The 25,778-nt window shown below is 41.5% G+C and overlaps 1 protein-coding gene across 7 annotated transcripts in view; it reads right to left on the bottom strand.

Annotated features, from left to right (window-relative positions):
• Nucleotides 1–25,778, bottom strand: part of RBMS1 (RNA binding motif single stranded interacting protein 1) — a 208,018-nt gene that overhangs the window by 89,615 nt on the left and 92,625 nt on the right. For 5 of the 7 annotated variants that reach the window (XM_068545019.1, XM_068545017.1, XM_068545021.1 and 2 more), the window contains exon 2: nucleotides 2,158–2,333. In XM_068545019.1, the coding sequence (XP_068401120.1) occupies nucleotides 2,158–2,333 (176 nt within the window). The remainder of the gene's footprint in view (nucleotides 1–2,157; nucleotides 2,334–25,778) is intronic. The other 2 variants (XM_068545018.1, XM_068545023.1) reach the window with 1 other exon arrangement.

The raw sequence follows: 25,778 nt of genomic DNA, 5'->3' as shown, positions 1-25,778 counted from the left end.
GAATTTTTCAGATAAGATGATCAAATGCTCTTCTGCTGCATTTGGAATATGATTTGACTCAGTAAAAAACTGCTGGTTTAATTTTTCAAATACGTATTTACTGCATATAAAACATGGTATTATTCTATTATTTTATGGTTGTTTAACTCTATCCCCTTAATGTTACAACTCACCTTACACGATTCAAAACTAGCTGAGGAACAATTTGTCTTCTGAAATCCTTTCCCCTTCTCTTACACCTCAAGAATGTGAGGGTTAGTTTCATTCTTTTGTGTCCTACAAAGTTATATTTTTAGCTCCTTAGACTTTAGGTGCTCTATCTACCTGTAATTATGTTGCAAAAGCAGAGGAAGATGCCTGTAAAGGTCAACAGCAGACAAGATAGCAAAAAGGCCTATTTGTGGTCTTGAACAGCTGCAACAGGGCAGGGCGTGTCTGGCAAAGTTCCATCTGACTCTGGTCAGGCATGACAAACCCCAAGAGCTGGACTTGCTTTCAAAGTCATCCGTAGCACAGGACATTATTTCACTGCCCTGGGAGCAAAGGCTGCAGTCAAAGTCCAAAGGGGCTGATCAGAAGGGTAACACGGGAAAGGCGGAGGGAGGGTCCTGAGGGTGATGGCCTTTGGAAGGCTCTCCAGATGCTGACGAACCACCTCCCAGTGTCCCACCCGCCTCTCTAAAAACACAACAGAGCAAAACCACCATCGCTCCTGATGGAAGGCCAGATGTTACTTTTAGTTCCAGTTTGGAAACGCTGCCCAAGTAAGTTTTGAAAAATTTTTTTTTCTTAAAGCAAGAAGTAATAAATTTATATTTTACCCAGTACAACAAAAATAAGATGCTATTAATCATATGTTTAGAAACGGAAATACTTTTCAGGGAACAGGAAACATTCTTTAGTGGACGTCCTTTTCCACAGTTATATAAAGTTCTGTTTGTGAGGGACCATGATTGTCTTTGGATAAATAAAAGAGGCTGTTTGTATGTGCAGGCTTTTATAGCTTAAAGTGATTGGAGGCTTTTAGTCTTTACACTGTGATCTTTGCAATGTACAGTGCTCTGTCTCCTTGGTTTAAACTAGTGCTTTCTTCCTTCGTTAATGTGATTGTAGCAAAGTAGCATACTTATATTCTATTTATCGACAAGCATATAATGCAAATTTTCTTTGGAACAAAGTTATACATGTATGCACATTTCATCTCAGGACACAGCAAGGGTAGCAGTGAGAAGAGGAATAGGAACTTTGGGAATAAGAATGCCCAGAGCTGAGGACTTCCCTGGTGGTGCAGTGGCTGAGAATCCGCCGGCCAATGCAGGGGACACAGGTTCGAGCCCTGGTCCGGGAAGATCCCACATGCCGCAGAGCAACTAAGCCCGTGCGCCACAACTACTGAAGCCCGCGCGCCTAGAGCCCGTGCTGCACAACAACAGAAGCCACTGCAATGAGAAGCCCGCGCACCACAACAACAGAAGCCACTGCAATGAGAAGCCCGCGCACCACAACAACAGAAGCCACTGCAATGAGAAGCCCGCGCACCACAACGAAGAGTAGCCCCCGCTCGCCTCAACTAGAGAAAGCCCGCACGCAGCAACAAAGACCCAACACAGCCAAAATTAATTAATTAATTAAAAAATAAAAAAAGAATGCCCAGAGCTGAGCGTGAACAACCCGGACCACAAAACTACAGGTGTGAGTGAAGACAGACTACCTTTGCCCCCCTGGCATTAGAGTTTATACGCATTTAGGATTAAGTTAGACGGTAACTACCTTTCTGACAAACGGTGACAACTGAAGTTTCTCTTATGATGAGACACACTGGCCCCGAGAGGTGCTTCCACAAAATATGAGCACTCCTCAAAAAGGAACCAGCCATGTTTTTAAACAATTCATAGCCTGCTTCTCATGCGCCAATAAAGTCAAATTCTACTGAGCAAATGCTCCAATTTATTTTATTATATAGGCATTCTGCTGATCGTAATGCTGAATGAAAAAGCATCCAAGGACTCAAAACTTAGAAACCCTGTCAACTGTGACCAGAATGAGCGTTCACAGATTTGTCTTGTACTAAACCTCTCTTAGAACACAATTTATCTCACTCTGTAATATGATCAAGGAGATATTTAGGAGCTAAACACAAGAACAACTTCTACTTACGGCTGACACAGCTTCACCAGGTCCTGGTCTGTGGTGTTGGGAGGCAGCCCCCGGATATAGAGGTTCGTTTTGCTTAGCTGATCCCATCCTGAGTTGCTACTGCTACTACTGTTGTTATTACTGCTGGTGGTGCTGGGGCTGGGAGGGGCCATGGGGTGGGCTGGGACCAGAGACTGCTGGAAAACAAAGACGGCAGCGTTAGAACGCCAGACAGAACCGATTCGGCACCATTCAGAGGCTGTATGACCTCCCAACCAAGATGAAGTTACCAAGATACGCACACAGATTTATCTTCAGCTACTTTACCGCAGATTTTAATTCACACCTTAAAAAAGATCTGTTCATTCTACAAAAATACCCTCTCCTTCAACATGAATAACAGGATTTTACTCAGCAGAATATTCTCTACCTGCACCTGAAACAGGACTAAGTTTTTGTAAGATTTTATTCACATACTTTAAGGAACACATCTGATACTCAAAACGAACTTGCATAAAGTTATTGATAATATCATTTTAATCTACAGTCATTTAGAAATCACTGGACTTTTGAAAAGGTTTTCCAATTCTGAAGGACACTTGATTGAAAGTTGCTGACAATTTTATTGAGATGATTCTTAGGGATTAAAAAAAAAAAAGATTACTCTTCAAGTGTAAGGAAGTTAGGGTTCAGTCAAGAGGCTCAAATAAGGAAGCCTTCCCCTAGTTCTAAGACAGGCCCATGGCTTCCTTGAGACATCTGGATAAGATTCACAGGTCGGCTGCCTTTTCGCTCTGGCTAACCTTGTGAAATTTAACCCCTGTGAGAATGGTGTAGAAGCTGGAAACCTTCCCAGGCCTGGCAGCAACCAAGGTAACTTTTACAAAGCCTGCAAGCCAGGCTCGGTGTGGTTTCAGTCGGCAGTCACCTAGGAAGAATGTCTGAAAATGTACGCACATCAGATAATTGTTCACCAATCGAAAGAAACCACAGTTCTCTGTCCCTATGCCACACACATGACCTTTGAGGAAGTTAAATGGTTCAGTTTGACATGGAAGTCAGCTCACCCCAAAGTGTCCTCACAGCAAATGCTCTGCAGTTTCACACCAGGACAGGAATTTTTTTTACTTCACATCTTCTAAATAATAAATAGACCAACCAAGGACATCACTGACACTGAGTAACAGTTTGAAGATGTAAAATTAGTCGCTAGACATTCAACAAAATTTTCAAATCTTACAGCTTGGTTTTTACCACCATAAACAAGAAAATGAGGCATCTCTAGGACACAGTTAAATTCCACTTTAGAAAGTTCAAAAAGTAGACCCCCTGCAATAAATATAACCTTGCTGACCTTGTCAGCAATCTCAACTTTCCAGGATAGATTATCTGGCTCTGCACCCAGTTTCTGCCATGGCCACTCTAACTCCACAGTATTATCCTGAGGCACTGGGCTCCTCATGAACCTAGACATGTAACCATTTCTTCATGGCCTATACTATGAAGATTCTTCTTCTCACTGCCCAGCGCCCTTGCTAAATTAAAGTCAGAGTCCAAACACCACTTTATCTCAAGGGATTCTTTTTCAGAAAGGAGAGTTGCAAGAAGGGTTAACAACAGTCAATGTACAAATGAAGGCTGAACTTGAACCAGGAACATCAGCACTGCTTAATCCAAACAAAACCTGCCTGAGATCATATCCTATCAAATCTATTTGATTTATGCCCTTAATAAGCAGTTGAACTCAAATCCTTTCCTCTCATCCCTGTTTTTCTCTAAGGGATAAAAACTGCTTTCCAGGTATAAACTAAGCCCTTCTCCTGCTCTGCCACTGATGGCACCTCAGACCCCCAGTTGTGCCACACAGGTCTGTGTCCCTTCTCCAAAGTCACTCAATGTAACTGCTAGCTGCAACCTGCAATCAGCCAGGCACCCTCTATTTCTCACTTCAGCGAAGAACAGAGGGGCTGGGAAGGTAACACATACATACATCGCCACCCTGTTCCTAGTCTTCGATTTGCACAAAGAACTGATAGTTGTAGACATCTAGGCAAGACTGTAGTTCTTCTTAAATCACCTCTGATTAACATCCGAGAACCTGTGCTTGCCTCAAACACAGCTTTTCACCATAGGACCTGGTGTGTTCCGCGCTGCAGTCGGGGGATGACATGCGGTCACCTGGGTAAGCCTTGCAGGGGTCTGACAGAAGCTGTGGCTTGGGTCCATGCCCACTCTGCAGTGGGAGGACACCACCCAAAGAAAGTGAACCAGCAGGCATCTGCAAGACTGCATCCCAAGTCTGCCTCAGCTGTCACCTCTGCTCTTCCCTGGGGTGGAGAGTGGAGTGTCGGGCATGGACTTACACGATGAAAAGAAACATGTGGACGTGTGAGTTATCTGGAGATCTCTCGGACCTGAAGGAGCAGGCTTTTATTTATGTATCTATATTTGGCAGAAGCAGAGCCGTGATCTACCTAGCTGATGGAATGCATCTTTGACCGGCCTCCATATTTATGACAGCAATATTTTCCCATGCTGGAAGTAGGTGGGGAGCATATACAGTCTGTGCCTCCCCACTTTCTCTCTAACCTACTCTTTGGGGGAAAGAAATCTGCTAGTATTCTGATCCCAGCTGGGAGAAGGGAGTTCCCGAATGCATCCTGAGGAGGATGACTGGTCTCTGGTGAGTTCTGGTGACCAAGGTTAAACTCAAATGTATCCTATTATCAACTCTCAGAAATAGTTGATGACTAAAGAGAAGAAGCATTAAATTAGTCCAGGTTGTCCATTTTCCATTTTCTGGTACAGAACATTTTAGATCAAAGATTGAGTTTTTAGAACTCACTGAAATTAAAAATTTAAATCCTGATAAAGACTTCCTCATGTTCAAAGAAGAAAATGCAAACACAGTAAAGGAGTTTGTTCCAAAATATTCAGAATGGGTTAATGCTAATTGTAAGAGCGGGGTAATAATTACTGTCATATCCTGCATGTTTCATACGTGCCAGACACTGTGCCACGTGTCACAGTGCCATGCATCATCTTACTTAGTCCAAACGAGACAGATGCATTATTGTTCTCCCATTTTGCAGATCAGGAAACTGAGTCTCAGGAGACGCTGAGTAATGTGCCATGGTCACACTTTCAGTAGGCGCAGGGCTGCAAATGAACTCAGATCTGCCGGACAACAAAGCCATAGCCCTTAATCTGTGCTCTAAATGGCACCCAAAACACTGTCTATATCCTAAATGAACTATTAATATTATTTCATTTTTCTGTTGCCATTCTTCCTGCAACTTAAATTATGAAATTCAAGTTTTTCTGAAATATGACACTTAATACCATTGGTGGCTAAGTTTTTTTAAGAAAAAAAAGTCAAAGGTGCCTTTAAGTTAATGAGCAACAGTCAACTTGTGCTTTTTTTTTTAACAAAACCCTTAAAAAGGTCAGTTTTTAAAATTCGACCTTATAAATCTTTTCATTAAAAGAATTCTGCAAACAATTTTGGAAAGCTACAGCACATTACAGCCGAATATCAGAGTCACCATTTTAGGAAGGCTCCACTTAACCAGTGAAGAATGAAACCCTCACTCCCAGATTGAAACACAAACACTGACAAGTCTTTATCTACAACTTCAGAACACTGATCAATTTAAAGCAATTACACTTTGTAGTCAAGTGCCTCAACAGCATGAACAGCAAACTTAAAAAAAAAAAAAGCTTACAAGTGGACGATATTTTATCAAACTCCATTTTCATCACTGGTTGTCCTTTTACATTTTGCCTCTCAAAACCCCTAAGCTGCCCTAGAATTTGAAAAGACACTCCCCACCTTCCACCCCCTGGATGAAGCCTGTGGACAATTTTCACAAATTCAACCTATTTATTTAAGGATCTGGGTGGCTGAATGACCACAGCTAAGTGTTGACCCATCCCACAAGAGCCTAGGAGGCTACAGCTCAGCCTTCTCTGGCCTCATCTCACTGCCTCAGGTCAGGTAAACAAGATACCTATCAAGTTATCTATCCAAGGGCAGGGAAAACAAGGTAATTCAGTTTTCACAATAACATTTAACTAGGCTGAATTCACATGCCTTAAGTGATAGAAAAATTAAGTTGGTGGTGAATAAATGGGTGGCTCTGTTAGCAGAGCCTCTCTGCACTCCCTGCAGGAGTGGGTGTGGGCACCAGCAGGAAGAGGGCTTGTCAGCACTCAGGGAGGACTTCCTGTGTGGACCACAATCAGGGAGGACTTCCTGTGTGGACAGCTCTGATGCCTCCATCCCGCCAGGAAAGCCCACTCACCTCCTACACTAAAAGACAGACACGAAGCAACTACACGTACGGTAAATCTATTTCCCTCCCCATCACATCACCCCTCACCCCAATGCACATTAAGAAGTCTCTTCTATATAAATGTAAATCTAAGTCTTTTTTAAAAACGGGATTAACCGTGTGTGAACTAAAAATATATTAGTAATCATGTACATTGTTGTAGATTCCTATTCAGCAAAGAACAATAAAAAAACAAAGACCTGTCACTATAAATTCTATTGTCTTATTTCCTTCCTATTTCTAATAGACTAAAGAATAGTGCTCTGACCAATCTTATAGCTGAAGCTGTTCTTCCGTCACCCCCTCACTTAGTAACTTTCCTAAGAATATATTTTGAAGGGAAGGGAAACCTAGTATCTGCCTTTTAATTACCCTGAAGTCTTCTTTAAGGCTGTCATCCTTATAGTTTAAGGTTATAATCCATAATCCCTGTCCCCACCCTGCCACCCCCTACACACACACACACCCCCCACCACCAAACAGCAGGAAGGTTTACCACATCAACTATTTCCTTTATCCAGAAGCAAAATAATTATTACAGTTGCTCCTGAGAGCAGACAGAAGTCATGGACATCATCACTTCTCCAGGAAATAGTATAATAATCAAGCCTGGCGTGAACTGAGTACTACACAAAGGCACTGTCTTCCATACTAATGCCATATACTGGTTCTTCTCCCAAAGCTTTCAAGATACAAAGGAAATTTAATAATTTAGGGGAATTATGGAACGGGGGTGGGGGGGCAGATCATCTGAATAGGCCAATTTCGTCACAGTCAGAACATTTTTGTTGGTTTGTTTCCATTTAGACATCTGAGTGGCTCCAAAAGGGCTAGGAATAATAACTGAGAAAGATAAAGTTCCTGGCACAGGGAGCTGGGAAAGTACACAGCTGAGAAGTGGGAGGTGAGTTAGTGAGAGATGAGAAGCTGGCCAGGAAGCAGATGTTCTTCCGGGTAGGCCAGGAGGCGAAAGGACAGCACCGACATCGGCCCAGAACAATGGTGCCCCTTCACACATGCAGGGTCTTACTCACCCATCATGTGGGAAGGAGGACAAATGGGCAGATATCAGGCAATCCCATTGGATGCCAGGATATCAAAGCTTAAAAATCACATAGCTAATTAGTTAATGAACTGGGTCCCATATTGTCACGGTCCCTTGTTTGGAAACAAACTTTGTAGCCTCCAACTATGAAACTGAGCAATAGGTTATTCAGTATTTTTTTGCTGGATTCTGTCTGTCGAAGCAGAGAGGTCCATGTTGTTATGTTAGCTATTTAAAAAATGTGAAACTAAAAATTCCCAAGGCTTCGTAATTAATATTCACTAAGATAGTTATCAAATCTCATCCTTAAATGTGAAGTTGCAATCTCTACATAGAAATCTCTTTACCTAAGTCCATCAGATAAAAAAAAATAAATTTCAGACATGCAATGAAATTTTAAAATGTACCATTCCGGTGAGTGATGCAGATAACGGAGGAAGCGAATGAGTGTGTGGGACCCGGGGTTGGTGAAAAGTCTGTATCTCCCTCGCAATTTTGTTGTAAACCTAAAACTCCTCTTTAAAAAAAGTCGTTAAAAAACAAAAAAACAGGGACTTCCCTGGCAGTCCAGTGGTTAAGATTTCGCCTTCCAATGCAGGGGGTGCAGGTTTGATCCCTGGCCGGGGAGCTAAGATCCCACATGTCTCGTGGCCAAAAAACCAAAACGTAAAACAGAAGCAATATTGTAACAAATTCAATAAGGACATTAAAATTGGTCCACATCAAAAAAAAAAATCTTTAAAAACAAAACAAAAAACAACATGAAGATACTGGACTGAAGGCATTAAACATAGGTTATTCACCGGAAAACTGGAAGGCCAAGAAAGTAAGTGAGGGGCTTAAGACAACGGGTTCAAAACTTCCTCACCAGAAAGCACATTCATTAGGAAGGAAAAGCTTTTAACTGTGGGCTCCTGGCCTTATCTACCCTTAACTGCATCACGTAAAATGGTGTGGTATGGTATGGTTTCTAAAAGCAGTAAGAGTTCAACCAAGTGCTCAACCCTGAGATGAGATGAGAGGGGTGAGAGGGCCTGGGACAGAAAGGCTGAAGGCAGCTTCACTGAGGGAGTAGATGGCTGAGGGAGCTAAATATTAACGGCAAGTCATTAAAAACAGAGGAAGGGCAGTCCTGAAAGGGGTGGGTGTGTGGGCAGAGGAGAAGAGCCCACCAAGATACAGACAGGAAGCATCATTCCTCATGAAGCCAGCGAAAAGACCAACCTCTTTTCCTTGGTCTTTTCCCTTGGTTGGCTCAAGGGTATGCTAGGACAAGCTGATGTTTGGGGAGGAGAAGGGGTTGGGGGGGGGGGAATGACACTAGAAAGGTAGGAGGATTACCTAGAAATCGATATAGAATATGGATATAACGTCACACATGACTGTTCAGAGTCTCACAGGGAGAACAGAAAATTTAAAGATGATAAATGAAGAGCATAGCTTGTGGGGGACATGAACCTAAGGAAATTCTCCCCCCTCCTCTCTACATACAAAAGAAAAATGACTGAATGGAAAAATCTAGAGTCCAGTCTTGCCTTGGCCAGTAACTGGAGCATCACTTCTGGGCAGCACAAGGTCCTCACCCGGGAAATGAGCAGGTTAGACTGGGTGATGTCTAAGCTCCCTTCCATTTCCGAATTCTAAGGCTGGATAATGCTTCTGGCTGTCTCCAGCTAAGGCATATCACCACAGAACCCAGCCAGGCCCCTGGGTACTCTTATCTACCTGCACCAACAACAGCCAGAGAAATGGAGTAAGAGGTTGAATCAGCAGAGCCGAGAAAGAAGACTCACCCAACTACACACGTGCAGCTAGAAGACAGACGGGAGTCGTACTGTGGTCCCACCTCCCTACACCACTTAAGCCAAGCACAGAGTCCCTATTTAGCCACAGATGTTTATGAGGAAATACAGTAAATACAGAAGCTGTACTAAAACTACAACTAAAGTTTAAAGAAACAAATTAAAAAAAATTTTTTGAAAGATATAATACTCAGAGTTCTTATAGCCAGAGTGGTCTTCAGGTGAAAACATTATAGCGGAATAACTTGGACCTATTGAGACTTTTTGTCGGTTAACAGCCTCACATCTTTCTGTTTCAACACGTAATCAGTAAAAAGTTGCATTTCACATTCTATTTAATCTCTTATATATCAAAAGACCATGTCATAGCTCCAAAACCACCTTAAAAGAAAGTTCATAACAACCAGCTACTGGAACACGGTAAACAGAAAATCCTGCCAAACTTCAGGTACAAAATTGATTACTCTTCTGGATTCTGAATGCAGGTGCATAGAGAGTGTTTTTATTCTCTTCCTGGGTCTCAAATGAAGAATTTTCAAATCCACACCTGCTTTGTTCCTTGACACAGAGCCCTGCGAAGGGAAAAGAACAAACTCTTCCTTTTTACTCAAAATAAATTGAAAAAAGGAAATTTCCTAAGGGAAGTGCAGCATTACCTTTATCATGACAGCTCAGAACACCTCTGCAAAGCCTGAATTTCCTGCCTCACCCCAGTGGAGTCAGGATACCAGCATGGTCAACTTCCTTCCAGCTGTTTTTAAAACTCTATGTACAGTACAGTTTGTATCTTCTAGCATTTCTTGTAAGTAAAGAATTATTGCTGAGATTGCAAAGTCCTCAGGGTGGAAATTACCTATTTAAAAATATACTTTCTTTACACTACACAATACTTATTGAAAGTACTGTAAAGTGATTAACTAAAGTTAGAAAAATATGAGCCAGCTTCCCCCCAAAAAACCCCAAATGAATTTATTCAATTTTTTTTTTTTTCCAAGATGCAAAGGGACATGTGAATAAGCTTGCAGTATTATGGGTTTCACAAATTAGCCCCTGGAGAAAAAAGCATTATCTGTAGTTTCAGGAAACTGAACAAGTATTTGAAATCTTCCCATAATAATAATACAAAAAATGAAATCCTATCTGACCGTGTTGTGATTTGTATATTGCCAAAGTAAAGCGTCAACAGGAAAAATTTTTGAGTTACTACAACTCAAAAAAATTAATAATCACATTTATTGCTTTTTCATGGTAAAATTCAGCAGTTTACATCTGACACAATATGGATAATTAGTGTAGGACAGCTTTTTATTATGTATCTCTGTGTATGTATTTCTACGTAAATGTCTGTGAGCAAATAGAAGGGATTAAGCAGATGGCTGTCTCTGAGACACACTGTCTCTGAGACACAAAGCACAGTGGCTTTTTTTTTTCTTTTTTGCCTGAGATCCACCTAAAAAATTAACTTTTTGCCTGAGATTGAAACACTGTATACACATACAGGCAAAGACATAGAAAACTGAAACAAAAATTTTGTGAAACAGTTATTTTCCTTTACCGTATGCAATGTACCCTAAGAGTACGTTTTCTTGCCTATTTCCTTAAATAAGAAATGCTGGTAGCGACTTAGTAGCGGCCTACTAAATTGATTCCACACCCCACTAATACTGCCACTTGCAGGTTACAAAACAGTGCTCTGCTGCATTTCTCAAACTTTGATGTGCACAGGAATCACCTGCATTGTTAAAATGCAGACTTTGACTCAGCCATTTGGGTAGAGCCAAGATTCTGCAGTTCTAGCAAGCTTCTGGGTGTTGCCCATGCATAAGGCAGGACTCAAGGCAATAAATACTCTTGGTGAGTGACAATGAATTCTGGAAAGGACCCTTTCCAACTTTAAGAAGGAGCAAGGTGCATCTACCCATAAAATGAAATGAAAACCTCTGTTCATCTGCTTTCCAGAGCTGAGAGAGACATCAGAGATCATGCAGTCCAGTATTCCTCAACTGGAAGTATAAAAGAATCTTAAGAGATGGGTGGGGAGTGTAGATAGGGGCAGTATTTTTATTTTTACTCAAGAAGGCTTGACTTTTAAAATGTTGATAAACACTGATCTAATTCAATACCTTACTTTTCAGGAAACCCCTCTGAGGCCCAAAGAAGTCAAAGCATGTATACGTCCAATGTTGTACAGCTAATTCAAGGCAGAACTAGGTCTCCCTTCCCACCAGTGCTGTCAAAAGGCACCAGCCCTTATTTGCTACAAGGATTGTAGCAATTATAATGGTACATGCCAAGTTTTCTCAATGAGTCTTAAAAAGGAAAATTGATGTGCTAGTCTTGTTAAGGCATCATAGAAAAAGTATATATTTTGTACTGCCTCTTTTACACCTCATATTTTAGATTGCTTACTTGGATGTCCAAGTGTATGCTAGACATCCAATTTCCTGCTTACCAAAAAAAAAAAAAGGAAACTCACAACATCTATTAAATTCACAATTCAAAATTCCTAAAAAATTCTTGTGAATGCTACCACTCTATTTTTGTGTTTATATTAAAAATTTGTGAATAATACAATCATTATCTGTACCATCTACAAGAAGATACACAAATCAAACAGATTTAATTATAGCAATTTGTTGCCTTTGTGTCAGAGAAGTACATTCAGGGTCAACTGGCAATTTAATAAGCTTAGATTAGAAACCTTTGAAAAGTCTCTAGAATTGTCCGCCCACTCTCTAGTCTCCCTATGTATGTCACAAATTCACTCACTTAAACCAAGAAACTTCAACCCTCAGTTTCCTTACAAAGAAACTAGAGACTTGGAAGATTTTCCTTTTATGTATTCCAGTGTCTGGTTTTATCCTAAAGTTTCACAGTGGCTATACTCATATTAATTCTCTAAGACGAGCTGGTTTTCCTTCAGAAATCCCCAGTTATGAGAACCCTGCTCCCAGTAGCTCACCAGTATACTTAAAGAACTGTTTCTCTTTTGATCTGAGTAAGCATTTCTTCATTTTTTTTTTTTGCAGGAACAAGTTTTCTTCCCTGTGGTATTTCTCTTGTATATTTAGACTGAATATCCACTGCTTACAGCAGCCCAGAGACTCTCCTCTCTCTCGTGGAGCCAGCCCATGCACTACTGCTGTCTAATCACTTCAGGACTGATGGTATCAGCCTTGGAGTACCTGGGTGCCTTGGAAGGTAACCAACCCAAGTGCTGGCAAGGTTCACTCCTCTCTTCATCTTTTCTGAAGTGGATAAACTAACGTACAACTTCATTCTGCAAGTGGAATCTGGGAAACAGTTTCAGTATTTACGTAAACCAGACAGGACTTCTTTTTCAAAAGAAGAATGATTTCACAATACTCTTTGTTTAAAGTAGGGATTGTAGCTCAAGAAGAAAAAAAGTGAAGCTATTCATCTTCCTGAAGACCCTTTTATTTTCTGTTGCTCAAGTTAATAACAAAGCCTCAGTTTCATTTGAAACTGATTGAAAATTGAAAATTTCAGAGGGACCTTCTTTTCCAAGAAACCTGGGACCCTATGATTCAAATTCTAGCTCTCGGTAGAAAGGAGACCCGGAACCTCTGTGAATTTGGGGGGTCGGGTATGGGGGTCACACACCCCACAGCAGCACAGCTCCATTGAGCCTTTCCGTCCCCTTTTCCTCTTCTTATATTTAGTTTCACTATAATAGCAAATAAAATATCCTTTACCTTTGCTTCATGAAATCAAACATGCAATCTTTCATTCTCAATCATGATCCCAGATTAACCTAATTTATTAGTGACAGGTACCCAAACTGGATTTCATAAATCTCTGTCCTTCTAAATGCACAAGAAAACGACGTCTTCTCTTCCCACGCATCGACAAAGAAACACAGTGGTGAAGACAATCGTACCTAAATGGAAACTGGCTTCAGGAGACTCTACACTCGATGACCAGTGATGAGGGGCCAGCTCTCTGCACCCACCCCACCTAAACCAAAGCAGCCAATGAGCACTGCCGGCACAGGAAAGGGAAAAACACTGCTGTGAACCCCTGCCCTGACAGAGCAGACGGGAATGGTCCAAGTGTGGCCTGCAAGCCACCTAGGATCTCCTACGCTCTCCGGATTGTGTGAATGTAAAGTAGCAGCTCTCCGGATTGCGTGAATGTAAAGTAGCTGCAAGGATACCTCAGAGAACCTGTGCATTACCAAATCATTTTGCTGAAACAGAAAAAATGCAGGAGGGGGACACAAACAGTTTTAAAATTTCTATTTCTCCATACAGACAACATCACAAATCCTAAAATTCAAGTCTTCGGATATTTCCTTTACGTTTTGGACTAGATTTAATCTCAAAACAGTACTCTCTGCCCAATTTAAAAATCAGGACATAGAACAAAAGAATGAACTAAGAAGAATGGTAGATTTTTTTTTTAAAGATCAGAACCAGGCACTGTAACTTCTTGTATGGGGGGAAAAAATTAGGAATGAATGGGCAAACTGCCGTTTCTACACTCCAGCCAGGGAAGCTGGAGAAGGAGGTCCTCACCTCGAGGCACAGAGGGTGCCAGTCAGCCCCTGCTCTGCTTGTCTCTGCAACCCAGTAGCTGCTCCCAGTTACATAAGAATTATTCAAATTAAAACATCATCCTACTTTTAGGAGAACTTCCAGTACCTAGCAAATTAGGAAGAGATGCAGATCTAAAAAACAATTTAATCCTGCCTGAATACATTTTTCGAAAGGTAATATGTAAATTGTAAATACTGAAGCCAGAATTTATCCATTAAAATCTTAGACAGGCTATCTCACTCTGCTGTCCCCAGAAATACACATGGAAACTCTGCCTGCATCACCTGCATCAGAGACTCTAACTTCATCTTCGTTCTTTCTTACTGTAAAATCCAAACATACCTTGCAATAATAGCTGATGTGCAAATGCTCGCTAGCAGTTATCTTTCTAGAAAGAGACAAAATGTCAAGAATAATACTTTTCTCTTAATTGAGGGGAGTAGGCTTAGCCATTTGTTTACCTGTTTTAGTTGGGGCTGTAATATTTTATCATTTTACTATCAAATTTACCTAGACAACCTTTAAAAAGAGCGAAATAAGCAACAGCTAAAGGGAGAACACCATTTTAAACCATGACAGCTTACTGCAAACATTTTTTTCTAGAGAACTGAGTGTTATTCATCATACTGATCACTAACATTGTTGAGCATTTATTGTGTTTTTTGGTACCAAGCTAGGTGCTTTGTATGTATTCTTTCATTTAATCACAATAAGGGAGGTATAATTTTCACCATTTTACAGCTGAGAAAACAGAAGTTAAGAGATTTTCCCAACATCACTGAGGAGATGGCCGTCTGGATGTGAAATACGGTCTGCCTGACAACCTCTTTAGGAGCTAAGCAAAAGAGAAAGTAGGCATAAGGGAGGGGTGTGCCATTGAGTTTCACTGAATTGGGGGCCTTATTTGATATACAGTTGCTCTATCTAAAGACTCTTTTTTTAAAAAAATGACCTTCGCCGTGAATATTCTGCCTATGTCATGGTTACTAAAAATCTTCCTAATACCCATCAATAAAACATAACCAGGGCTTCCCTGGTGGCGCAGTGGTTGAGAATCTGCCTGCCAATGCAGGGGGCACGGGCTCGAGCCCTGGTCTGGGAAGATCCCACATGCCGCGGAGCAACTAGGCCCGGGAGCCACAACTACTGAGCCTGCGCGTCTGGAGCCTGTGCTCCGCAACAAGAGAGGCCGCAATAGTGAGAGGCCCGCGCACCGCGATGAAGAGTGGCCCCCGCTTGCCACAACTAGAGAAAGCCCTCGCACAGAAACGAAGACCCAACACAGCCAAAAATAAATATAAAAAAATAAATAAATAAAAGATTACTATTAAAAAAAATAATAATAATAACCAAAGGTTTTGGGCTCAAGAAACTGGTTGCAAAACAGTGGAACTTAGTGATATGTCCTCCCTTACCCCAATCCCAACAGTACAGCGTGACTGTGAAGGAATATCGCTAGAAAACACTCGGGCAACATGCTTCCTTTAGATCTTCTCAGTACATGGTATTTTAATCTCAACAAAAGTTTAATACTTTCTAACATGGTTATTTCTACATTTGAATTAAAGAATAAATCTCTTTCCCTGGCCTGTAAGCCCCTTGAGGACATGTAACCACATCCTGCCTGATTATCCCACCCTGTACAGCACAGAGCTTGGACCAAGCACTTTATGTATGTGGTGAGGGAAAAAACATAGACTGACATATGTTAGAAACCATGCAACTGTTGCAGGGCTTTAACTGCTGTATGTTGAACAGCTCTGGGGTATAAAGAGGTGAGAGGAGTTGGCCAGGGCTGGATGATGGCAGAGCCTGTCTTAGAAAGGAGTTTGATATCTGGGGCAAAATGCATCAATCATACCCTTTTCGTAGCTGAAACAAGATCTCTATTTTCACTAAAATCTATTATATTTCCTCTCCAGACTTGTAGCATCTCTGGAACAATGTCCCAACTCTATGACAGGTGGACTTTTAAAATTCCTAGTTTAAGACTTCAAAAACACCAGGGATGCTGGACAAATTATGATTGATACTGAGAATTATAATTCAGAGAAAAAGATGAGTCCTAATAATCTTAATCTTATTGCCTTTGGATACCTGAGATACGTGGGTATCTGTTTTTTCAAAACAGATTAATCAGAATTACTATAAACCTTCAAGAAGATGTAATCACTCTGGGATCCTCCTGCCTTTGGTAATGGCCACATCTGGTCAGGCAGTTGTTATTCATTCTTGCCAGGATTTGCTTTATTAGACTCTCAATTGAAAAATGACACCTTCACTCCAATCCTTTTAATTGATTTTTAACCTTAGAGAAGTGTACGACAGAGAGTTATTTAGAGGACTAACTTCTTAATGGAGCCATCTGAGTAGTTTGATAAAATTCTCTGGATGAACCACAAATCACACCCACCGCCCCCTCAACTGCAGCATGGCTTTAGAAGAATAGACAAGAGGAAACGCTACTCCTTGAAATGAACCGCATTGCTTTTAAAAAGTTAATTAAATATAAGCATCACCATCCTAATACAATTTAAATGTCATTAGTTTCTGTCAGGAAATTTAAAACTTAGATTTGTATAGTAACTATAATGTTACATTTGTACATTAAGCTATACCGAAGTTAAAGATAAAATATAAATGGGGAGAAAGTGGGAAATGGCTGGATCAGTTTCCTAGGGCTGCTGTAACAAATCACCACAAACCTAGTGGCTTACAACAGCAGATGTTTACTGTCTCACAGTCCGGGAGGCCAGAAGTCGGCAATCCAGGTGTCAGCAGGGCAATGCTCCCCCGACAGCTCTAAGGGAGGCTGCTTCCTGCTCTTCTAATTGCTGGTAGCTCCTGCTGTTCTTGCCTCGAGGTAGCGTAATTCCAATCTGCCTCCGCCTTCACGTGGTCATCTCTCTGTGTCTCTCTGTGTCTCTCCTCTTCTTAGAAGGACTCCGGTCATTGGACTTTGGGCCCACTCTAATTCTGCTTTGATTGTATCTCAAGACCCTTAACTAATTACATGTGCAAAGGTCTTATTTCCAAATTAAGTCACATTCTGAAGTTCTGGTTAGACACGAATTTTGGGACACGTTATTCAACCCACTACAGTGACTTTCTCTAAAGGCCGATTTTGACCCTCCTAACCTTACTTCTCCTAAACTTACTTATGTAATCAAAACATGTACAGAGAATTATTTTACATCCGTACCCACTATGTTATAACACCGATTAATTCTTTAACCATAATTATATCCAGAAAGAAACTTATGTGACATCTTGTCCAACCTCATATCCAAAGTAAGATTTCTCTCTATGGCATAGAGACGGGGGGTGAAGGTGGGGGACCATTACAAGACAGCAGATGCCCCAGTTTATTTCTAAACCACTTCTAGTTGCCACAGCATACAAGTCTAGTCTCCCCTTCTTTTATCCAAATTTAAATCTTTAATGATAACTATCATCCCCCCAAAGGTATTCCTTTAAACCTCCCGACAAGCCACAATAACCGAACAACTTCTTTGACCTAGACAACTCCTAAGGAGGTAGTAAAGCGATTACGGTTGAAAGGATGGATTCTGAAATCAGACTGCCTCAAGTTCAGATCTACCACTGCCACTCACCATGACCTAAGGCAAATTATCTCTGAATCTCATCTCTTCGTCTGTAAAGTAAGGATGATACGGTCTATGCTAGCTCACAGAGTAGGTGTGAAGACAGCACAAGCTAATCACTGCTGGGCCCCTAGTGAAATGCCAAGCTTGGAAGAAGCGCTTAACGACTGCCAGCTACACTTGAGTTCATCCTTCTCAGTGTTCCTCTCATAACTTGGTACCCAGATGGCCAAGAGGGCTCTGCTCAGTACAGACACCACCAGTCCTAAGCTTGAAACTGACCTATACAGGTAAGTAGCTTCTCAATCCCCCTTCCTCCTACCCTGAGTCTCCTTTGCAAAGCCGCAGTAAAGAAGAAAATGGAGAAAACTGAAAATGAAAATGACCCTGTGGGTTCAAAAGTGGAAGATGCTGCAAAAGGCAAGGGAAACCGGGGGAGCTGATTCCCCAGGAAAGGCTCCCTGGAAAGGCTGGCTAACCAAAATTTTCCTATTCCCTGGGCCTTTTCATTTGGGTGAGTTTTACCACTTAAAATTCCAACTAGAGATGCATCTGGGTTAGGGCCTCTCTTTTAAAATCCCCAAACTTCTTGAATCTGATGTGGTAAAACAGTCATCACCTGAAACAGTTGAGATGGCATCAGCAAGGGAACTTAAAGATGTGCATATGTTCCATTAGAGGTGCCTGACTTTTGTTATCTTCAACCTTCAGAGAGAGAGGAGGGGGAGTGCAAAAGGCCACTCAATTTATGTTTTTCACTATGATTATTAGAAGTGAAAAAGGCATTCTCTTCCTCTGCTGAACGTACCATACGATAACCCTTTGCTCAACGGAGACTCAGAACTGAAGCTGGCACCATCAGTTCTAAAATTCCATTTGAAGACCATGGGCTTTGGGGCTAACCTGGGAATCTAGCTATTATTAATAACATTTCCACTGGCAAACCTAGGAACCAGTTCACCAAATACAATGTTTCTATGAAAAAAAAAAAAAAGTGTTCTAATTTTTGAAATTTCAACTTACAGATGAACTTTTGGATGAGAACTTGTAATACTCATGCAGTAGGATGACTTCATTTCTTAATCCAAATACTCAAATTTTATTATACACCAACAGACTAAGCAGCTACATCAGCTGGCTAATTCATTTGGGGTCAAACCTACCACACAGGTCTTTTCACATACCTAGTTGTACGTATTTGATTTCCCTCAGAATTTTTTTTTTAACTGAACGGCACGATTTTATGATTATTCCCATTAACCCTCTTTTTGTTAACTGGTGCCTATCTTCCAGTGTGCTGGTATCCTTCTGCTAATTGATATTCTCTGTAGTGCACCACTCCTCCCAGCTGGACGTCACCTGAAGAATTGAGAAGCATGTTTTCTACGTGGTGTACAAGTTGCTGTTTTCAACAGATTTTATCTCAGGATATTTACTGTCTGGTTTTTCAAATCCTAAGACTACCCCCACCTCTTGACTTTCCGGGCTGCTTTTTCCCTCTTAGCTAGAGATAGAGCTATATATGATTGTCAATATCGAAGTTACAAATATCAAAAGACTGCCAATCGTGGCTTTAGTAAATGGGGCTGGAGAGGTGGCAATGATGGGGAAAACACTGAGGCAAGTGAGATCACACTAACTACTCTTTTTCTCTTAATGGTTCTTTTTGCCCTATTCCCTTAAGAGGGCTGAATAAAAATCGGGTAAATCTCTAAATTTTATTAGCAAGGGCTTTTAATTACCAAATGTTTCCTAAAATTAACAGTAACTGCCAAGGTTTGTGGGCTGTGGCTAAGCAAGCAGAAAAGATGCACGTGGAAGTGAAAGGAGCCAGGTGCCACTGTCTGATGGGCTGGTCCTTTGCTTGCTTCTGATTAGACAGCTGTCTAGCTGTGGAGGGGGTGGGGGAGTGTCTCAGCAATGGTGTGAGCCCTGGAACCTTTCTCATCCCTGCTGCCAATGGCAGTCTTGCCCACTCAGTGCGTAGAGGAGAGATGCTGAGAAAAAGGGTCAACAAAGCAAAGAAAATGGAAACCCACTCTCATCATACACATACAGTTATGTAGACTCTGAGACGCTCAGGAATCTCTCCTCCCTGCCATGTCCTCTCCCCCAACAAGTACACAGGGCTAGCAGCATATGCACCTCCTCCCACCCCCCAACACACATATACACCCTAGGCAGTTGCTTAAAAAACATGCCTGGAGGGCTTCCCTGGTGGCGCGGTGGTTAAGAATCCACCTGCCAATGCGGGGGACACAGGTTCGGACCCTGGTCCGGGAAGATCCCACATGCCACGGAGCAACTAAGCCCATGTGCCACAACTACTGAGCTTGCGCTCTAGAGCCCATGAGCCACAACTACTGAGCCCACGTGTCTAGACTAGAGCCCGTGCTCCGCAACAAGAGAAGCCACTGCAATGAGAAGCCCGTGCACTGCAACGAAGAGTGGCCCCCACTCGCCACAACTAGAGAAAGCCCACGCATAGCAACGAAGACCCAACGCAGCCAAAAATAAAAAATAAATAAATTAAAAAAAAAAAAACATGCCTGGCAAAAATTTTACCGGGGGAAAAAAAGAAACAGCTTTCTGTATATTAGATTTTGAAGATTTTCATCTGGTCCCTGAGGTTTATGGCTGGCCCTGGCATCTTAGCTGGCTCAGCACTTCTAGAGACTGACCTCTGAAACCGTTTCCAGTTTCCTACAGGAACGCAGAATGGCTCAAATGCATCAGCCCAGCTGGTCCAGTGCTCTGGCCAACCAAAGTTTCAAGGGACATGTGCTGTTAGCTTTTCTGATGTCAGCCTTGGGAGATATATCCCAATTTTTCTTTGGACCCAGTTTTGACTCAGTTACTCATACATCTGTCATTCTCTTACTTGGCACCCATTTACATTTCCTGCCTACATCACCCCTGGACTTAAAAGATCACTGCTTTATAAGTTAGCTCATTCTTCATCACTGAAGATGCCCACAGGCAGAGCTTTTCTGAGGAATATTTCACCCAGTGGTCCTCAGATTTCAGTGAGGTTCTAAGTCACCTAGAGACCTTAAAATGCCCCTGTAGTGTTTGAGAAAGTGAGGCAGTGGGACCCAATAATTTACCTTTTTAATAAGCACCCCAGGAGATTCTGATGTCGGTGGTCCAGGGACCACACTTCAGGAAGTGCCTACATAAACAGTAGAACAAAGAGAGCACATCTCTGAGATTCAGAGACCTTGGTGTCCCTCCTACTCTGGAAGGTTTACGCTATGGTCTCTACAGCTAATCGGAGTCTTCAGGGCACCGAGGCCCCTACCCACTTACGCCCCAGCACCCTGGCTGTGACCACCCTACTCGCAAAGCAGCCGCCATCTCGTCCCCTTGCTCCCCACAGGGTTTATCTTTCAGCTCTCCCAAAGGACACTGGATCCTTGGACTTGCCGGCAGGAAAAGGCGTCTCCGGTTCTAAAACTGCACACTCTCTAGTCACACCCTCTAGATCCTCTTTTGCATCAGCTGATCCAAGCAATTTCTGGTTCCCTGATCTGACACTTCTTACTAGCCCTCCCTCAGACGTGAGAGGTTTTCGTGGCTTCTCCCTAACAGACATATAGAGAGTTCAACGCCCAGCTCTACATACACTTCACTGGGTACAAAGAAATGTCAACTCATCGGCTCAGAGGATCCCCCCCGGGAACGAGGCCTTCCACAGTGCATCTCCTGCACAGTTACAAGACAACATCTTTCTGTTCCCATTCGAAGTCAGGGAGTCAATTCCACACGTGTTCATTTTACAAATTGTCTCAATCCTTACTTTGGTTTATGTGACTATTTGCAGAAAACAAACAAACAAACTTCAGAAAGTGGCTGCTTTTATAAACCCAATCACCTCATTCTGGGCAGAAATGTACCTTCCCCGACACATAGCACTGCCAGTCACTGATAAATTCTTGCTGAAATAATAACTGATAAGTATGCCTAACTTCACACGCTGAGGTAGTTCTGAAAAATTCTGCATGAGCAAATCCATGTCCTGAATGCAGTAAGGAAACAGGATTTTTAAAGAAAACCTGAAAATGAAAGCAGCAAATATTGTGCCCCAAATATGCATGTAAAGCACTATGCTCCGTAAACACTATGCTGCAAAGAAATACAGTTTCCAAGTGCTCAGAGATCTTAAAACAACCTAGTTGGTAATGAGAAACACACCCAAACAAAAAGAACAATTCAGCAAATAAGCAACAATTATATATAATGAAGAATACTTTGGTAAAGAGAAATAACTAATTTAGTTGTTTTTTTAAAAAATTGGTGCCATCAAGATGTGTCCTTAGTATCTGTCAAAAAAAGAGGGGAGGCATATAAAGAAAGAAAAAGAAGTGAAAGAAAGAATAACAAAAGTGAGGCACCTCTAATGGAATGTATGAATAGCTTTAAATTTTTGTATAAGACTCAAGAAGCTTTGATACGGCTTCACATTCTTACAGAACTACAGGTCTATGACAGCTTTCAAAACAAACTTACAAGTGGCAAGAATCTCCCTGTTCCGAAGGACTTACCTAATAACTTCAGGAACTCACTTCCATTCCAAGTCCCTAGAGGTAACCTGATGCCTTAATGGGTAATGGTGCGATTCATCCCTTTCTGAGTATAAAGGGCATTACTGCTTCTCCACACCACCACATACACATCCCAACTGAGATGCGGTCAATGGAAAACCATCACATCAAAATTCTGCTCTAATGTAACAGCAGCAACTGCAGAAAAGGGAGATCACAGAGATTATCTTCCTGGAAGAGGGAGACCTTGAACTTCAACTTCCAGAAGAAAGGAAAGTGAGCTTGACGATGAGAGGGTGGAGTTTCGTGGCCATCTGTGATAGCCTAACAGAAGACTGGAGGAGAGGAAGGAAAAACAGACTTCAAGAAGCAAGGAAAGTACTTTTGACGGGAATGGCAGGTATGGACTTGAGCAAAGCAGATCAGGGACAGAGCAGTTAGTTCCTCAAGGTCCTTGAAGATTATGGTTGGAAATGGACGCATCCGTAGCTATTTACATGTTTAAGCTATTTCTGTAAAGAAGTATCTTTTATCTTACAGGTGAAAAACAACAACAAAATAAAACATTTCCTTATATGCTATGCACAAGAGGGCCACCAGTGTTAACACTTGTGTTATGAAAGCCAAAGTGACCACGAGTGAGTCACGAAGCATTTTAGCTTTTTTTGGGGTCCACCAGGGCACCCAACTGATGAGCTTCACTCAAGATGAAGGAATGTCTGGTACCAGGTTGTTGTGGGTTGAATTTTGTCCTCCCCCACCCGCCCCCCCAAAAAACCCCACATACATTGAAGTCCTAACCCCCCAGCAGCTTAGAATGTGACCTTATGTCGAGAGAGAGTCTTTACAAAGGTAATGGAGTTAAGATGAGTTCATTAGGGTGGACTCCAACACAGCTGGTGTCCTTATTACAAGGCAAAATCTGGACACAGAGACAGACATCCACCCAGGGAGAATGTCACGTGAAGACGGGAGTTAGGAGAGAGGCCTGAAGAGGCTCTTCCCTAACACCTTCTGAGGGAGTGCGGCCCTGCCAACACCTTGGTCTTGGACTTCTATCTTCCAGAACTGTGAGAAAATGAATTTCTACTGTTTAAGAACTCAGCTTGTGGAACTTTGTTATGGCAGCCCTAGCAAACTAAGTCAAAACATATTTTTAAAGAAAAAAAAAAAATTTAACATTTTACTCCTAGGATGCTATTTCTATTTTATCATGGCTCTCTTGTCTCACCATTTCAGAATTATGACCAAGATTTAGGGATTCAAAATACACACACACAAAAAATGACCAAGGTAGTATTGATTACATAGATACATGAAGGAAGCCTCCCCAAATACAACCAAACAAAATATCTGGTCAAGATTGAGCCTTTAGGGCTTCCCTGGTGGCGCAGTGGCCAATGCAGGGGACACGGGTTCGAGCCCCAGTCCGGGAAGATACCACATTCTGCAGAGCAACTAAGCCCATGTGCCACAACTACTGAGCCTGTGCTCTAGAGCCCACGAGCCACAACTACTGAAGCCCACGTGCCACAACTACTGAAGCCCGCATGCCTAGAGCCCGTGCTCCGCAACAAGAGAAGCCACTGCAATGAGAAGCCCGTGCACCACAATGAAGAGTAGCCCCCGCTCGACACAACTAGAGAAAGCCCACGCACAACAACAAAGACCCAACTCAGCCAAAAATAAATAAATAAATAAATATATTAAAAAAAAAAAAAAAGATTGAGCCTTTAATCCAAAACCTTCTGATCAAAGCTAAGAATCAAACCTACACTCACTTGGTTTTATTCTTTGTGTACTCTATTTTGATGGTACTAATAAGTATCATTACTATCTGGTTTGAGTATCATTTTCTTTCAGTTTGTTCTGTGCACCTTTTGGTAAAAGAGCCAACGAATAAAGGATTCCATAAATCAGGGGTCTGCAAACTACTGTCCAGAGGCCAAATCCCATTTGCCACCTGCTTTTGTAAACAAAGTTTACTGGAACACAGCCCATCCGAATGCACTATCTATGGCAGCTTTGAAGCCACAGGTAGTGCTAAGTAATTGTGACAGAGCCCTTATGGCCTGCAAAGCCTAAAGTATTTACTACTGGGCCCTTCACAGAAAACCGTATGCTGACCCCAGTTATAGATAGTCTGTGAAATGTACGAGCAATTTTTATGTAAACCTTTATCTGTTGTTTCCCTTGATTGTCAACAATCCCAGCTCCACAAGTGATATTTTCCAATCCTACTTCATACATTTGACTTGTGAACAATGAAAAGAAGAGCCTCTTAGAAACTGAAATAGTACCATTTTTGCCTGAATTTCTCTTTGTGCTCTCTAGCTTTTCCACACCCCTCTTAGAGAACTAAACCAAATTTGGCAACGAATTAATGCCAAGAATGTGGAAGATATACTTCCGTTTCTTCTCTGCTTTATGCCCTAATAAGCAGCTTAATACAGTCAATTAAAGGGTAGAGTAACTCTAATGTGACAATCAACACAATGACAAAATGGATCAGCCAACTGAGAACGTTGTTTCTATCCGGAATCAAATCAAATGCACCTAAAAGTCAAATAATCTAAATTAAGGTCAATCGGAGCATGATAGCTATAGGTTAGACATGTTCTTACACCATGCACTTCTTAAATAGCTACACCTCTTATGCCACTGATTCATTTCTACCTTGTATAGTTATTTATACACCGGTTCCACAGTCCCTATTTCACTACAGTATTGAGAAATAAAATCATCAATTTCTTATTCCCTTCAGGGCCTAACACAGTGCTTGGCCCATATTGGTCTCTAAAATATTGATTGAATGAATAATAATCCAAGCTGGATTTGTTTGAAAAGGTTCAAACTGCACTAGTGGCGTGGATACATGTGTTCTAGTCCTGGCTTTGTTACAAATAAGCTGTGTGATGTTGAAACATCCTCAACTCTAAAATAAGTACTTACAAAACTGTATCTCTTAAGGTCCTTTCAGCACTAATATTCTATGCTTCTTTTGTGATACACATGATATAACAGACATTATTTCATATCACTTCATCCAGAGCACTAGTTATCACATCACAGGATTCATTCAGAATAAATTTTCATGTTGTAGACACCAGAAAGAATCAGTGAGGGTCTCTGACAGGGACCCACCCACTTTTCTTTAGACTAAGCAACTATGAACTTTAACATACATAAAAAGAGAAAGTATCCAAGTGAACTATTAGTACCTGAAATATCTTAATGGTAACAAAGGGCAAGGAACTGGTCATTCAGATTTTTAAAGAGCACATTTCAGTGTGTCCTAGAGGGGCCTTTAGCAGACAGCAGGGTTGTAAAGTCTAAACTGTGGTTTCTTCTATACAGGAACTTACTCTAGAAACCACAGAGCAAATTTTGCATGCTGTAGTAAGTCAGGCAGGAAGGGGCTAAAAATATGTAAATTTGTCTACCCGCAGCCAATTAGGTGAAAAAGACAAAACAAATTTAGAGGGCAAAAGAATGTTCATTAATAATTAGAACCTGTGGGTTTTCTAGGTCACTGATATTTTAAACTAGATTGACTTCCCAAGTCAGTAATCTAGATTTCATAAATGCTTTAAGAAACAATAAAATAGGTGGGAAAACTGACCTTAAAAGAGGAGAAATTAAAAACAAAACATATGACAGTTGGCAGATAATAATTTATTTTGTCTGAAAGTAACATGCAACATACCATCCCTAAGGACTTACTTGTTCAGAGAATAATAAAACACTTCATAT

Source organism: Eschrichtius robustus, chromosome 5, assembly GCF_028021215.1.
Source record: "Eschrichtius robustus isolate mEscRob2 chromosome 5, mEscRob2.pri, whole genome shotgun sequence".
In the NCBI taxonomy this organism is placed as follows: domain Eukaryota; kingdom Metazoa; phylum Chordata; class Mammalia; order Artiodactyla; family Eschrichtiidae; genus Eschrichtius; species Eschrichtius robustus.
The sequence above is the reverse complement of the archived record's forward strand: the minus strand, read 5'-3'. Positions and strand labels throughout refer to the sequence as shown.